Below are 17,363 nucleotides of genomic sequence, written 5' to 3'. Positions count from 1 at the left end.
CCCGCATGCCAGACTTTAGATGAGATTTTTATAAAGGAGAAAGACAACATCTTAATGAATGAAGAAACAAATGTTTCTCTTTTACTCTAAAAAATAAAAGATTTCCCGAAAGGGAGGAGTAAAGAAGTGATGAAGAAGCAAAGGGATTGGCTTCTTGAAGTTTGTTTATAGACAAACTCATGCTTACACAATCATAAATTGGTGAAACCCTAAAGATGTATTTAATGATCCCTGTCGCTCAGTAGCTGCAAATCTAGCTATGAAAAGAATCTCAGTTCTTGCCCAATGGGCGCTGCTTTAGATGAAATTACTTTTAAATTTGATTTTACTTTAGATATAAGATTATGGACTTTTGGTCATGAACTTGGATGTGAAGTTTCATGGATGGACCCAAAAAAAAAACAAAGCAAACCCATAACCCTATGTGCTGAGTAGCTTCTGAAATCATCAATTAAGGCCATGTCGACTGCAACTCTACATGAAAGACAGTCTTGTATTTATTAAAAGCTACTGTCATGCATGGCCTTTTACAAATTTTAGTTAGGTGACTCAATTTACTTCTTTAAGTTCAGTTTTGTGTCGCACTTTAATTTTTTAACCAAGTAGCTTTGTATGAAAATCCCCCAATTTATTGGAATTTTTTTATCAAACTCTATTAAAACATTGTCAAGTGCGCACACGCATGTTATAAAGAGCGTCCACGGGGAGTTCTCTTCTGGATACGTTTCTTGTTTTTTTTTTTTTTATATGCGGTGTCCGGTCCAGCTTTCGCGCACCTCGACTAATCCGGAGAATTGCTAGCACACTCATACCCACCGAGCATGGCAATCCACTTACTTCAGTGTCTCCCTGAGGGTTTGAACTTGTGACCTTGGGGTGGTAAGCCCCTAAATTCACACTCTAAACCAACTAGGACACCCGTTGTGGGTTTTCTGGATACGTTTCTTTTCAACCTAAAACTGATAAGATTATTTTTGTAAATTCAAAATGAAATAGCAATTTTGTAAAGCAAAGCAAAACTTCCTTCCCGTCCGTTTAGAACTCTCAAACGGATAATTCGGATATGTATATACTTATATTTGTATATGCATCTGTAATCGTCGGATTCGAATACGGATAATATCTGTTTTATTTCGGATATGGATATTATCCGCTTTATGCGGATATTTCGAACGGATATCAAATTTTTTAAATTTTTTTGATGGCCCTATCATATTGACGATAATTTTAGAACATTTTTTACGATTAAACTCAAACGATATATTTATATATGCATAAAATATGTGCACAATCATGTAAAATTTGTATAAATGTATTATTTAATGCATATAAACACATTATAAACTTAAAGAATAAATTTTAAATTATATATAATTATATATTTATTTAATTTAAATTTCATATATGCATTTAATTTAGGATTCGAATATTCCGGATTCGGATACGGATAATATCCACTTTATTTGAAATACGGATAATATCCGTTTTTTCGTATACAAATGCGGATTTTTCTAACGAATATCGGATTTTTCGAATTTATTTGAGAGCCCTACATCTTTTTACGAAAATGACCTCCTATTCTGATGTCAACATTCTCATTTATAAAATCCCATTACATCGGCAAAATTCTATAAATTTATCAAATTGTATAAAAAGCTTTTTTTAAAAAAATAATAACCACACAATAATAATATAGTTATAAAATTTTACATGTCCTATACATTATAACTTTTTAATAAAATTATGAAATTAAAAAATTCATCCTTACACGAAACATGCAAAAGCTACTTCTGTTTTGTATCTTGTTTTGTCATTCGTGCATGGTACTAACTAGAAGAAAATACCGCGCTTCGCCGCGGTTCGGAAAAACATTTTAAAACCTACCATAAAATTCACTAATGATCATGGTTAAAAAGGAAAGTTTAATGCATTTATATGGAGTATTAGTGAATTCTATCTTGTTTAATATATAATTAATTTATGTAGTAATATTACACGGTGTTCTAAAAATCTCTGATTCAATTTTGAAATTCGATTAATACTTACAATTTTTTTTTATTGGAGCATATATATTTATTTATTAAAATAAAAATACTATAATAATTTAAATATGAATAATCATAGAAATTATTATATAATAAATATATTTTTGTTAATAAATAACTAATAAAATCATAATAATATATTAAATCTAATTTAATATTATAATACATCCAATTTTTATTTCGATTAATCCCTCCAATTAATCCCCGATTTTTAATTAATTTCAAATTCGTAACTCGGCCGATTTCCCTAATTACCGATTTTTATAACACTGATGTTATATGCTTTCCAATTTGATTCGATATTTTGTTTGCCTAATGTAAGTTCACTATAATTTTAAATTAAACATTAGATTCTTGTCTAGAATATTCACAAAAATGTTAATTATTAGGAGATAACTCAATTTGCCAATTTTTTTAATTTGTCACTTGTATTCAATGCTATATATATATATATATATAAATATAATTATAAGTTGGAAAATCTTGTTGATAGATATAACTTCTACACTTGGGTAATGAACTTGTAGTTGTGTATACATCACACAAGTGAGCGATTAATGGTTATGTGTTCGAGTTTTGCTAAATCATATTCCTGTGTTATTAATATAAAATGCAGAATATCGAAAGTGTAAAATTTCGATTACATTTTTACAGAAGGATAAAATATGATAAGGTTGTAAAGTTGAAAGTAAAAGTTTAAATGTGTATTTCACATTCTATCTTATTAGTTTCCTGTAATACATAACTATGATTTATAATGTAAGTTTTCAATCAGAAAAAATGTCCATATAAATCTAAATAATAACTCAATATTAATGAAAAATGCTAGATTCACAAATTGACATACAAAAATTTGCACAAAATGCATGTGTTAGATTTTTATTGGAATCAGACCATGTATTCACATAAATAAGTAAATAACACCAATTAAAATATTCAAACTCATTTCCCACATCATTTTGTGATATCTTTTGTCTATGTAATACTGCTCTTAAAAAAATATGAAGTTACAAAGTAGGTCGGACAAACGCCCAAGACCAGAAGGACAATATTGCTTTTTGAGTTGATTTGGTTAGATGATTTGATTGGTACGGGCAAGATTCTCTACCTATGTGATAACCCCTTCTCTAATCTCTCAACCTTACAATCGTTCTATTACTTTATAAGAACATGCTTTAGCACAAGCTCGAGACTGAGAAATGGTCAAATAAAATAGGACGTAAATAAGGGCTTGCAGTACATAGCATATACTCCTAACCTTTTCTTTTTGTTAGTTTTTGTATGCTAAGAATAACGTCGTTGTATTGTACTATACACAAAGTTCAAAGGTCTAGACTGAAGTAAACTTCAGACCTGCATGAGATATACGATATTAAGGTGGTCAATCAGCTTGGTGGATAGACAATGAGTAAATTATGATAATATTTGATAGCACCATACAATAGCTTGACCCTGATTATGATCCATTTTTCTATTGCAGGGGCTACACCTAAATCGGCTTGGAAACCAATAGGAATTCAAGGACTTACATTATACCACCTCAAGAGTCACCTTGAGGTACAGATTAAGCTACAACCAAAATTCAGGTCCTATACTTATATTTTGTTAGCATGTACTTATATATTGTTTGATTAGAAAAACGTAAAAAGGTACATTTCCAATGCCCTTCACCTGTAGTTAAAATTCAATCTTAAATGCATGCTTTAAAGGAAGCAATCTAGAACAAGCTCAGCAAAAATCTGCATGGACAGGGGAAAATAATGGGGGGAACAAATTGTTGAGTATCTCATAGTTCACCAGATATGCAATTAATAAAATATACACCAGTGACTGCAAAGAAAACTCGCTAATGATTTCTGCAGTAGCAACGGTTGCACTGGTTGGAGAGAGGATGTCCCACTCAACTGGAACTCAAATTGGACACTGCCAGAATACACCCCAGAGATCTTCAGAAATACACTTTACCGTATCAATTAGAGCACCAAGAGAATCCCCAAAACTCACTTGTATCATTACGAGGCTTGAATCTGAATCATCAACATAAATAATTGGCATTGACATGTAATTAACGTGTATGGTTTAATTATAGAGGGAGTAGCGAGCTTACGTCTTTAACCATTTAAATATAGTAGTATGTCTTAAATGAATCGGCTAGAATGTAAGGGTGGTTGGCACGTTTCCTGTTACCTGATGGATTTGACTGTAATATGGCTAATGTGCTCAATTTTGAGTAGAGGCTTGGGCACCTATTAAATGATAAAGTAAGTTTTTTTTTATATTATGTCTATATTCCTAACAGAAGAACAAAAACAATTTAGTAGAGTAGACTATCAGTATCTAACCTTCCTTCACAAAGCTCTTCCACCAAATTCTTGATAGAAATTTTAAATCATAATTATTATCTTAAGGTGTTGATTTTAATGCAGTAAACAAACTTAAACACAGAGAAACGCCATTTGGCCAACAATAAACTAAGGTTGTAAATATTTTACAATTAGCAAAAATTAGAAGCTCGGCAAGCGTCTCTTCCTCATTGTCTTTGAACACAGCAGTTTGGCAACGCTGTCCTTTTGGAGCTTTAGGTTGAAGCATTCTACTTTTTTTAAGGATCAAATATATGATTGTACTAATTTAAATATGTGCCTTCATTCCTACATGCTTCTCAACGTAACTACAAGTTCAAGCAGTTGTCCATCCTCGTGAAAATAAACCAAGCCCTATGTATGAAAGAATCTATCTTGCTACAGAACATCAAGGAATTCCTTAACTACCCATCTTTCTATAGGATTAATATGTTAAAAAATGTACAACATTGCCATAAATAGTTAGCCGTGTGTAATTTTCCTTTATATAGATAGTTAAAACTTGAATAACACATATAGGTTTCATCATATTATTTCACATAGCAATTATCTGATAAATTTTCACCGATTCACTTCTCAAATTGATTTTTTTATAGGTTTCTTGCATTATCTTTTGATATTTAGTCTATATTCCTAACAGAACAACAAAAACATTAAAGCAGAGCAGACTATCAGTATATAATCTTCAAGAATATCTTCATCTAAATTCCTGATAAAGATTTTAACTCATAATTATAGTCATTAAGGTGTAGATATTAATGTAAAGAGCCTTGTCCCGTGTACAGCCTAAAATTCATTTTAGAATCAAAAAGCGTAAATTACAATCTTCATTAAGAATTTATAGAAGCGTGAAGAATACTTAAGTTTACCCGAAGTAAGGGTGGTTGGCACAATTCCTCGGTACCCAATGGAGCGTTGTGAGTTGTGACCATAAAATGACTAATGTGCTCAATTTTTAAGTAAAGATTTGGGCACCTATTGAGCGCTACATGGATGTAATTATTCGTAGACTACATGAAGAAAAGTAAGTTATTTTTTGACAATTTTCCTATATTCCTAAGAGAAGAACAAAAATAATACAGCTACAGTACCAAATACCTAATAGAGATATTAATTCATAATTATAGTCTTAAGGTGTTAATTTCAATATAGTAAACAAACATACAGAGTTAAACACGAAGAAATATCTATTAGTCGAACTCACACAAATTCTATGCAGAATTACCAAGGACTGAAGTTGGGGGATTGAAATAGTGCACAGCTTTTCATCTATAAGTATCATATTCATGATTATCAAATTGTTGTCCTTCGCACTCTTATCACCCAAGCTTCCTCACAGCCCTTCAAGTCAGAAAGATAAATGTATGTCATAGCTGTAGCCATTCACAGTTGGTCAATTAACTGCCTCAAAATCCCATACATGAAGATTATGAATACACTACACATATTCTCAAGGGAACATATACAAGGATCTTCAATCTATATAGTCATATTTTACAGGAAAACACAAACCTCATATGAACATAGCAAAGCAGCATATAATGTCATATAAAAGTGGACATACTTCAACCATAATATAGAATCAATTCATCAAACACGTTTGTTTAAGTTTTTTTTCTCATCAAATATATTTATGTTTGTTTTCTTTCTCAGAATAACTATGAACCCAAAACAACAAATGACATAAAGCAATCAATAACAAAAAATGAGGCACCCTCAATAATCAATGAAATAAACTAATTACAAAAAAATGAAGCACAAGCGCACCTTTTTCAATAAACTTCCCCTGCAGAATTAAGCAGTGACTCTGAATCATTGCTAATTGCTAATTGTTAATTGTTTAACTACTTAAAAAGCTAATTGCTGAAGAAACGACGGGGAATTGGAGGAGACGACAAAACTTAATCCAAGAGTCTGAGACCAAGAGTCTGAGAGTGTTGATACGGGGTATCACATTATATACGCATTGTATACGTGACGCATCCAATGGGCCTTTAGTAATCCCTAACTGAAATGAAACAATTAAGACCTAAACCTTTCAAATCTTCCGAGACCTTTCATTTTCTGCGGATGAAATTTGTTTTTCCAAGCGATAAATACTGGATAATCAGAAAATCAGAGCAAATAGAAACACAGAATAGGAGATGCTGAAGGAGCCACGTCAAACACGTGTGATCCTCCTTTATATAGATATATAGACTCTTCCTCATTGTCTTTGAACACAGCAGTTTGGCAACGCTGTCCTTTTGGAGCTTTAGGTTGAAGCATTCTACTTTTTTTAAGGATCAAATATATGATTGTACTAATTTAAATATGTGCCTTCATTCCTACATGCTTCTCAACGTAACTACAAGTTCAAGCAGTTGTCCATCCTCGTGAAAATAAACCAAGCCCTATGTATGAAAGAATCTATCTTGCTACAGAACATCAAGGAATTCCTTAACTACCCATCTTTCTATAGGATTAATATGTTAAAAAATGTACAACATTGCCATAAATAGTTAGCCGTGTGTAATTTTCCTTTATATAGATAGTTAAAACTTGAATAACACATATAGGTTTCATCATATTATTTCACATAGCAATTATCTGATAAATTTTCACCGATTCACTTCTCAAATTGATTTTTTTATAGGTTTCTTGCATTATCTTTTGATATTTAGTCTATATTCCTAACAGAACAACAAAAACATTAAAGCAGAGCAGACTATCAGTATATAATCTTCAAGAATATCTTCATCTAAATTCCTGATAAAGATTTTAACTCATAATTATAGTCATTAAGGTGTAGATATTAATGTAAAGAGCCTTGTCCCGTGTACAGCCTAAAATTCATTTTAGAATCAAAAAGCGTAAATTACAATCTTCATTAAGAATTTATAGAAGCGTGAAGAATACTTAAGTTTACCCGAAGTAAGGGTGGTTGGCACAATTCCTCGGTACCCAATGGAGCGTTGTGAGTTGTGACCATAAAATGACTAATGTGCTCAATTTTTAAGTAAAGATTTGGGCACCTATTGAGCGCTACATGGATGTAATTATTCGTAGACTACATGAAGAAAAGTAAGTTATTTTTTGACAATTTTCCTATATTCCTAAGAGAAGAACAAAAATAATACAGCTACAGTACCAAATACCTAATAGAGATATTAATTCATAATTATAGTCTTAAGGTGTTAATTTCAATATAGTAAACAAACATACAGAGTTAAACACGAAGAAATATCTATTAGTCGAACTCACACAAATTCTATGCAGAATTACCAAGGACTGAAGTTGGGGGATTGAAATAGTGCACAGCTTTTCATCTATAAGTATCATATTCATGATTATCAAATTGTTGTCCTTCGCACTCTTATCACCCAAGCTTCCTCACAGCCCTTCAAGTCAGAAAGATAAATGTATGTCATAGCTGTAGCCATTCACAGTTGGTCAATTAACTGCCTCAAAATCCCATACATGAAGATTATGAATACACTACACATATTCTCAAGGGAACATATACAAGGATCTTCAATCTATATAGTCATATTTTACAGGAAAACACAAACCTCATATGAACATAGCAAAGCAGCATATAATGTCATATAAAAGTGGACATACTTCAACCATAATATAGAATCAATTCATCAAACACGTTTGTTTAAGTTTTTTTTCTCATCAAATATATTTATGTTTGTTTTCTTTCTCAGAATAACTATGAACCCAAAACAACAAATGACATAAAGCAATCAATAACAAAAAATGAGGCACCCTCAATAATCAATGAAATAAACTAATTACAAAAAAATGAAGCACAAGCGCACCTTTTTCAATAAACTTCCCCTGCAGAATTAAGCAGTGACTCTGAATCATTGCTAATTGCTAATTGTTAATTGTTTAACTACTTAAAAAGCTAATTGCTGAAGAAACGACGGGGAATTGGAGGAGACGACAAAACTTAATCCAAGAGTCTGAGACCAAGAGTCTGAGAGTGTTGATACGGGGTATCACATTATATACGCATTGTATACGTGACGCATCCAATGGGCCTTTAGTAATCCCTAACTGAAATGAAACAATTAAGACCTAAACCTTTCAAATCTTCCGAGACCTTTCATTTTCTGCGGATGAAATTTGTTTTTCCAAGCGATAAATACTGGATAATCAGAAAATCAGAGCAAATAGAAACACAGAATAGGAGATGCTGAAGGAGCCACGTCAAACACGTGTGATCCTCCTTTATATAGATATATAGATTGTTGTAAACAACTTATACTTTAAAATAAAATATTGTAAATAAATAATTATAAGACATATAATTGTCCCGACAAATTTACTTATCATAAATTAGTGTAGTTTAGTAAATGAGAATTAAATATTAAATATAATTACCTTAACTTGTGACTTTAAAGTAAAAAAAAATATTTAGAAACATGTATGTCCAATTTTTACCTAGTTAAAAAAATAAAAAATTCAAGTAATAAGAGATAAGTTGAATAAAATTACGTAATTCCTAACTTTTAAAAAACTTGTCACCAATAAGTTGAGTTACAAACCCTCCCCATAAATTTGTAACAACTTATAAGTTATAAGTATTGGTGTCCCAGACAGCGCACAATGATTTTTTAAGGTTACATACAACTTAAATATTTTAGTCAGCTTTATAGCAATTGGTAATCCCCAACACTTTCCCCACCTTTCTTTGAACCCTGTCAACAAACACGTTTCATATTAAATACGGTATCATAACGTTTATAAATTATAGTACTTCCTCTATTTTTTATTTACGGCGCTTGACCTTAACTCCAATGTCCTTAGAAATGGGTACATGTTTTTAAAAAAAATTAACAAAAGTATACAACATATATTATAATTTACCAAAAAAAAATTATTGAAAAAAACATTAAAACTGTAACATATTGAAATGTGTAAAAAAATCAAGTATCATATAATAGAAAACATATGGAGTATATCACTAAGATTTTTTAATAGGAACAAAAGATATCAAGTCACCCAACCTTTCCACAACAATCCCTCATTAATTCAATTCAATTATGCCATTTTGAATGGTAATACTAGATCATATTTGTTTAGGCAAAATTTATTATCATGTATTGTATCAAACTTCTCATACATTGGTTGCAGAACTATTGGCTTGTATATTCCTCAAGTTTGAAAACAAAATATTTCATTTGTTTTCATAGAACTTGATTTATATTTATATTTAGAAGAGTCAACACAACTACATTTGGGGCAAGTTGCACCAGGTATTGTCTTCTAATTGTTTGCCACAAACTATCAGCTGACAGACTTGCTGAACCTTTTTTAAAATCACATTCAAACAGAACATTTAGCAGTAACTTCCAAACACTTCAATCTTTGTAGTTCCTTCTCAGAAATGCTAGGAGTAGGACTAACCGGAAAAAAGGCATTACTAGAAAAAGAAAATATCAATCAAAGTGTAAAGAATCCGAATCACAACTAGGACATCCAAATACTTCTCACCACATTCTGTTACAATCTTCCAATTCCTGGACTAACAGAAGAAATGTCTGCAGTTTACAAGACATGACCACCATCCCAACTATCTTGCTGCTGTTTACAAGACATGACCACCATCCCAACTATCTTGCTGCTGTTTACAAGACATGACCACCATCCCAACTATCTTGCAGGAATCTTAACATTTAACAAAAGATTTTAATAAGGACAAGGATCCAAAGCTTAGTAATGTCTACATAGGTATCTGATGATCGGGATCCAGAACTAATGAGTAATGACAGCTAAAAAACTAAATCAGCTATATGATTTCGCAAACCAATTGAGCTAAATGATTTTGCCATCTACTTATTTGATCTACACAGGGACGGTCGGTTGGCTTATCAAAAATAAGGAGACCTTCCTCTGCTTCAATTAAAAGATGCTTTAAAGCTTTTTTACTTGTTTAATCGGACCTTTATTATAAACTTATATTTAGGAAGACCTCGTGTCCTATTGGCAGGGATAGTCACCACTAACGTTAGCTATGGAGCTCTAATTTAGTGAACAGAGAGAAGCAAATAAGCTAACACACTTGTCTTCTATCTCACCCGCCACATAGGCAGACTTGCCTTGCAAATATATTCGTGACGCGATGGTTTCCAGCTGTATCCACCGATAAAAATATCAGACCCTAGCAAATGTGCAAAGATTGACCTAAATTTTCTCCAACAGAGCCACATATAACAATCAAAATTATTAAATAAGAAAAAAAACTATGAAGTGTAAAGTAAATTCACCGTGCAATAAATTTGTACGATTTTACCAGCTCCAATAATATTATGTCGTCTTGGGCCCTTACGATCTGAAATTCTGAATGACAAGTGAAGCAAGCAAGAACTAGAGCATTCCATAATACACACTCCATATATAAATCTGTCATGGATATCCAAACAGATGACAGCACTCAACAATCTAACCTGTGCAACAGAAATACCAAGCACAATTATGCAGATTATGTGGGATATCCTCATTACTATTTCGGTTCAGCACCTCATCCATTTATTTAATATAATCTTAGAAAAATTGTCTCGGTTTAACTTTCATTGCAGCAAAATGAGGAAAACAGCATTCGAAGTTACTGCCAATATGAAAGAAAGAAGGTAAAAGCTATGTAGACAAGTTATTTAAAAAAAGATATGGTAGTATTTACAATCAAAGCAAGGTACGAATACTGTTTTGGGAACTTCAAAATCATATTTAGACATTCATCTAGCAGAACATAAACATAAACACTTGAGAGCATGCATTATGAAAACCAGGTATCAATCCTTGCAAATTTACCAAAATAAAAGTTAAAAGTTAAAAAGTAGGTCAATCCATAAACACTAACAAACCACTAGACACACAGCTGAGAACTGGTAAAGTCAGTCCTGCCAATAAATGGGAACAGGGATAAGGAATTTGCTGTCTACTCAGGTTCATGGGAGCTAAATTTTGAGCCTGGTAAATATAGTGGTGGGACATGGCTGAGTTTCAATAAAGTGTAAGATCTTCAGATATTGGTCCCCCCCAACAATAGCATCAAGGTAGACCACTAGTTTCCCAAACCCTGTTTCATCTGGACTTCTGGTTTAAGGCAGAAGGCTTCACCAAATAGGCAGTTGGCTGGCTTCAGGCTTCAGATATCTCAGCTGTTTTGTTGGGACAGGGAAGAAAGGGAAATAAGAGCATCAGTTTCATGCATGGGTGATATATTTGGTATTACAGAAAATTGGTAAACTTGTCAAGTGCTAATACCCAAAAAATATAAGGGAAGAGGGGGAATGTTGACAGGCTAAAAAGGTGGAGAAAATCCAGACGCATACATTACCTGCGGGCCCAGTCACCAAGGTTTAGTGACCGTAATTCCTACGCCGAGAAGCACTTTGCCCGGAGTACCTGGTTACAAAGCATTAACATGGACATGAATTTCAGAGACTAGAATGACAACTGATGTTATATATATCTCCATATAGAGATATAAACAGATCCTACTATGTAAAAATTGGAAAAATATAGCATGCATGTGTAATAAATATCTCTTCACTTCAATTACTTGAACAAAATCTTTGAGGGCATGCATTAAAAAAATAACTTTTTACTTTACACACTACATACATTTCCAATGGTGAATAAATGTGCTAGATAGTGATTTTAAAGTGCAATTGGATCACAGAGAAATACGACAATTCAACTCATTGATAAGAAGTTAAAGCAAAAGCCAAAAGAAAGCAAATATTTGTGAAACTGCCACTTGATGAAGGATGAGATCTAGGGTTTATATTTCGATAAAGTCCGGATCAATATCTCAAAAGAGAAAATTTGTCACAAGGAGAACAGATGATTTCACAAGTTATTCATATTTTAGACTCATTAATGAGTTATGCAAGACATGAAATAATAATAAAAAAAAAAGAGGTTTATGCGATAAAACATTAGAAAGGTAAGTTTGAGTGAATCAACAATAGAACTACTACTCCTACGAGTACTACTACGATTTCTAAACCGTGCTAAAGAGGAGTTTGTATGGGTTGAAACTCTTAACAATAGATAAATCTAAGTTTCAATAATCAATCCAAGTCTGCATATAATTAAAGGTTGCATTGGAGTAAAACCCACCAACTTAACCAACAAGTAAAATCCTAATATAATAAAGAACTAGTGTATTCAATACCTGCATCTTTAAATAAATCTAGTAAAAAAATAAATGAATGTAGCAACAAAATTTATAAATATTAGACCATAATCTAGGACAGTTCTAATAATGTTTTTGCTGTACCTTAAAAGGTTATGCACACACAAAATAAAGATCATTTTAACAAATGGTTTTCTTTCTTTACTTTTGCAGTTCATTGATGGTAAACATTGGAATAATGATTTCCCTTTATATAGAAGCATTTTATTGATAAATCTCAACATATATTTTAATTTAGGAATCAAAATCTAATTTGACTGGCACCAACTATTTTGCAAAAAGTTAAAGCTTGGTATTATTACTTGGTTTACAGGGTTTTGGACTACAGAACGGCCAGGAATGATGTAAGTAATTATTTGAAGTATTAATATATATAACTACTGTAGTTGTGTGTATACAACTACATTTCAAGCTATTGAATATTCCTAAAGTGAATTGAAGTGAGATCATAAAACACCAGGTAAAGCATTTTATATACTAAGTAGTCCTAGGAAGTGCACATAATACACCAAAATATAGTAATCCATGTTCACTACAGCACACATACGTTAATGGTCTACAACTTTTAATTGTAACAGCATAATCACATAAGATTACATCAATGCCCTATTTTCCCTTTTTTTCTTCTAATCAATTTTGTAGCAGAGGAATGTCTATTTTCTAAAAATAATGTGAAAGTTGGTGCACAAGCCAGACAAGTCCTCATTCCACATTTAAACACATATTACACAATTTTCTTTAAATTAGCCCATCTTTTTAGTCATCAGAACCTTCACCAAGCTTATTTGATAAGCAACACTCATTGATTTTCTAGAGAACAAGCTGACTACCAAGAGAGGAAATTCAAACATCGGAAAAGGGAAGGGTCAGGAAAAGGAGGGAGGGAGAAACATTTACCCAGAACTACCAATACGTCCTGAAGAATAGCCACCATAGCCTCCGTAAGCGCTGCCGCTACCACCGCCACTCTGGAATTAAGAAATAAACAATAATGGGATAGTTGAAAAGGTCACTAGAATTACATATGTAATTCTAATAATCTCCGAGTAGAAGGGCGACATCATGAGTACGGTATCTAATTGGACACAATTAACTGAAAACAATATAATTTGAACAGCAAACACCAATAATTACTAAGATTAACTGTGAATGAACTCACATGCAAACTGCCATAACTTCCATACAATTCACTTGTTGGAAGATCACTAGGCCCACCATAACCACCAGAATATGAATGTTCACGGCCATATCTTCTACTCTCTCTACTTTCATATTTCATACCATCTGAATGATCAACAGACATAGGAAGGTACGGAAGAACTGGCACAAAGGCAGATACAGGACCTTCCCTGTCAAATAGGTTTCCCCTCAGCCTTGACGTCACTTGCAATAGAGCATCCTTTGCAACATCAACATCTCCGGATATCTACAATAAATAACGTAAGACTCAATACATGATCAATTGTGGTACACGTGCTAACTTACTGTAATGGCAATTTACCTGAACCATCTCATCATCCTCAGATGCAACTTTCGGAACATCCTCCTTTGTAAGAATGCGAATATTAGCTTTAGTGGTATTCCTCATTTCGGTAATTATACTTCCTCCTTTCCCGATAAGGCACCCAATTCGAGATGTTGGAACGAGAAGACGAGTAGTGAACGAAATAAGACCTGAATCTCTTTCAACTTTCTCACTGCAGCTAGGTTGCAGTCGCAGTGCTGCTTCAATTGTTGGGGAGAACGTGTTCTCAAAAAACTGAAATAGAATATAAAGATATGCTTAAGGAATTGTGTCCCATACCAGACTTCTATAAACATAAGTTTAGGAATAATGGTCAAAGTATATACCTCTTTGGCCGAAATTGATATTATGCAATCAATGTCCGCAGCAGCAGTATTAACCTTAATATTCGCACCAGAATCTTGTCTAATTTGATTGATTATAGATCCACCTTTGCCAATTACACCACCGATGTTTGCAGTAGGACAGACTAGATGTAGGGAGAATTCTTTCGAAGATGGTTCATCTCTCGGAGCTGAGTAAATGGAACCTGCCCAGCGTCCATTCTCACCTTTGTATCCACCATAAGAACCCATCACAGGAGCTAACCCCATAACTGGGGCACCACCAGTAGGACCCATAACCGGACCTCCAGACTCATAAGCATTTGGCAGCTTGGTAGAAATTAGCATATGCTGGGAGCGCGATGGATTATCATGAAGACGAGCGGCAATTTGAAAAAGAGCCTTCCTAACAACAGGACCTTTCCCAGATATCTGGAAAATGCAACAAAGTTATTTATAACTATTTCATCAGCTTTAGAAAGCACAACTAAAAAATGCAGGAAAAAACCCTCCAAAAAATACGAAAAGGCAAGATCCGCATTTGGGTAATTTGCTGTCTTGGACAGAACTCGTTGTAAAAAACTAAAAATTTCATGACTTTGTCACAAAATAAAAATTGTATACTAGAAAGTAGAAACAAAAATTACACTTTCAAAATACCAATTCACTTACTAAAGTAATTCTGAGTTTTTTTACACAAAACTAATAGGTAAAATATAGTCTCTTGAAACATGACAGTTCGATCATAGGAGTCCTAATGATAAATAATTCCTAGTTTCCTAGGATAGATTTTACCTGTACAAGTTCATCAGAGGCCAGTGCACAAGGCGGTAGATGATCGTCCTTCATAATACGAATCTGTGCACCAGTATCACTGCGAATGCTTTGAACTATCTGCCCTCCTTTCCCAATAACACATCCAATCTGATCAGACGGTACAAGAAGCCGAACAGTAACTTGTGGCTCTTCTTCAGAATCATCAGACATGTCATCGGCAACAATTCTGTCATGTACCATGAAAAGAGCATCATGCGAAGGACAGACACGGTCATCAGTACCATCAAAATCATTAGTTTCATCACTTGAGCTGTATATAGTCACAACACGTTCATCACATCCATTCACAGTTTCACCAATTCTTATCTTTGATTTACTATCAGCTCGTATCTTCTTAACAATTTCTCCTCCCCTCCCTATAATACTTCCAATCTTCCTTCCCGGGCACAAATACCGATAAACGGTATCTTCTGCCCCAATAGCAAACGACTCCCTTTCTGGACCAGAATTCCTCCTTTTACTCCTTCCTTCATCAGAATAATCCGAATGAGAATGAGAACGCTTTCCGTAACTGTTCCTCTGCCCAGCCATCCGAAACTGTCCTACATCCACATTACAGAATCCTGATAAATCAGATACTTCTCAAGAAACAATAAAACTACAATTAACAATTACGTATATAGACCTTTAAAACATCCTAACATGACATTAGAGTAACCACTAAATTAACAACTACAAATCACAGAAACGCTGCTACTAAAATTTCATAATTCCTAATAATTCTAATCTCAATTCGCTCAAACAATAAATATAAAGTTAAAAAAAAACACTGCATACAATTTCAATTCAGAAAAGTTGCGAAAAGATTTTTTTTTTTTTTTTAAAAGAAGCAATAACTCAATTAAAGCAAAAAAATCGTGGATCCCTGAACGAAAGCCTTAGATCTAAAATTGCATATAATAATTTAATTAAATCGACGATAAATTGTTTGCGTATATGTTGATAGCTTGAATTACCTTTGTAGCGAGTAAAGATGATCGCTTTATGAGTATGAATTTCTAGGGTTTTGAACTCCTCGGCCCCTCTTCAAAGTCCTCGCTAAATAAACTTGGATGTGTGTACATGTATGTATTGTATGATGTAATCATGTGTACGACACGCGCTGAGGTTTTTATATGGGATTGTAAAATAGTCGGATTTGACTAATAATACCTAAAACACTAATTTTTGAATTTATGAAACATGGATTTAAATTTTAAATCCTAATTTTTTTGAATTGGCATTTGAATTTATTTATTTTTTTGACAAGTTTGTTTTTTATAATCTTATAATTGAGTATTTGTTCTTAGAGATTCTGGAGTGAGTGAAGATCGAACCCAGAGAACCTGGGACGACAGAGGATAAATTTTTAATCACTTAATTTGAATTTAAGTACACCGACTCCAACTCGATTCGAAATTCGAAATCTATTAAACACCCGACCCGAACACGAAATTGAAAAAATCCATATATATATATATATACCCAATAGACATACTGGAGATCCATATAAAACATCGCGACATTATTAGTATTTTTAATTTCAATAACAATAGATACATACAATACAATGGATACAGATATTCACATACACGAATCTCCGAAAAATCCCAATACTTCCCATATTATCTGTCATTACTTTTTTACTGCTCCAAACAGAAAGCACCTCAAATTTAAAAATAAAACAAGATTAATTATTGAAAACACGTTAACTTTGAACTAAAACCTTACTCGTTGGGGTTCCGCGCACTGGGAAAACGCTTTGGCGGCGGGTCCGCTTTTGGCAGCTGTTAGGCAAGTGATACAAGAAATTTCAATGATCAAATTTAGGAGGCGAACAAATTGAAATCAATGAACTTCGTAGGTGATTTCAAACACGATTTCATTATTGAATACAAACGAACAATTCAAAGATTTTGAATAACTGTATTATACAACAATGTTCAATTTTGTTCAGATTCTGAATAACTAAATGTTAACACAGAATACCTAATATTTCGAAACAAATCGCTCAAAATTCAATCGAAAGAACCAAATTTTAACACAAAGCACTTAAAATTTCGAAACAAATTACTCAAAGTTCAACATGAAGCA

At 33.0% G+C, this 17,363-nt stretch overlaps 1 protein-coding gene across 36 annotated transcripts; it reads right to left on the bottom strand.

Annotated features, from left to right (window-relative positions):
* Nucleotides 1-3,773: 3,773 nt before the first annotated feature.
* Nucleotides 3,774-16,404, bottom strand: LOC141718266 (KH domain-containing protein At4g18375-like). Of its 36 annotated transcripts, none has more exons than XR_012573962.1 (12): nt 16,247-16,404; nt 15,249-15,832; nt 14,457-14,885; nt 14,107-14,364; nt 13,765-14,031; nt 13,503-13,573; nt 11,742-11,809; nt 8,215-10,848; nt 6,176-7,788; nt 5,613-5,749; nt 4,233-4,291; nt 3,774-4,072 (listed from the first exon to the last, which is right to left on the bottom strand). XR_012573962.1 is itself a non-coding variant. In XM_074520650.1 (8 exons), exons 2-7 carry the CDS (start codon nt 15,819-15,821, stop codon nt 11,764-11,766), a joined length of 1,644 nt encoding a protein of 547 aa, XP_074376751.1. In that variant the 5' UTR covers nt 15,822-15,832; nt 16,247-16,403; the 3' UTR covers nt 11,019-11,562; nt 11,742-11,763. The 36 variants fall into 36 exon arrangements, 2 of the variants coding, with proteins under 2 accessions (XP_074376751.1, XP_074376752.1); XR_012573963.1 differs by having other exon boundaries at nt 5,634-5,749; XR_012573975.1 differs by having other exon boundaries at nt 3,774-5,749; nt 8,215-10,069; nt 10,480-10,562; nt 10,669-10,848.
* Nucleotides 16,405-17,363: the final 959 nt, after the last annotated feature.

Source organism: Apium graveolens, chromosome 4 (assembly GCF_009905375.1).
Source record: "Apium graveolens cultivar Ventura chromosome 4, ASM990537v1, whole genome shotgun sequence".
In the NCBI taxonomy this organism is placed as follows: Eukaryota; Viridiplantae; Streptophyta; class Magnoliopsida; order Apiales; family Apiaceae; genus Apium; species Apium graveolens.
This window is presented reverse-complemented; position numbering and strand designations above follow the sequence as displayed.

What these genes read in the sequence shown, in the direction of transcription:
- LOC141718266 (XM_074520650.1), bottom strand. Translation starts at nt 15,821, where the DNA reads ATGGCTGGGCAGAGGAACAGTTACGGAAAGCGTTCTCATTCTCATTCG. An exon ending in GAAGTTATGGCAGTTTGCAT is followed by an intron (nt 13,574 to 13,764) that starts GTGAGTTCATTC and finishes TCTTAATTCCAG; the next exon opens with AGTGGCGGTGGTAGCGGCAG. An exon ending in GGACGTATTGGTAGTTCTGG is followed by an intron (nt 11,810 to 13,502) that starts GTAAATGTTTCT and finishes CTTTGTAACCAG; the next exon opens with GTACTCCGGGCAAAGTGCTT.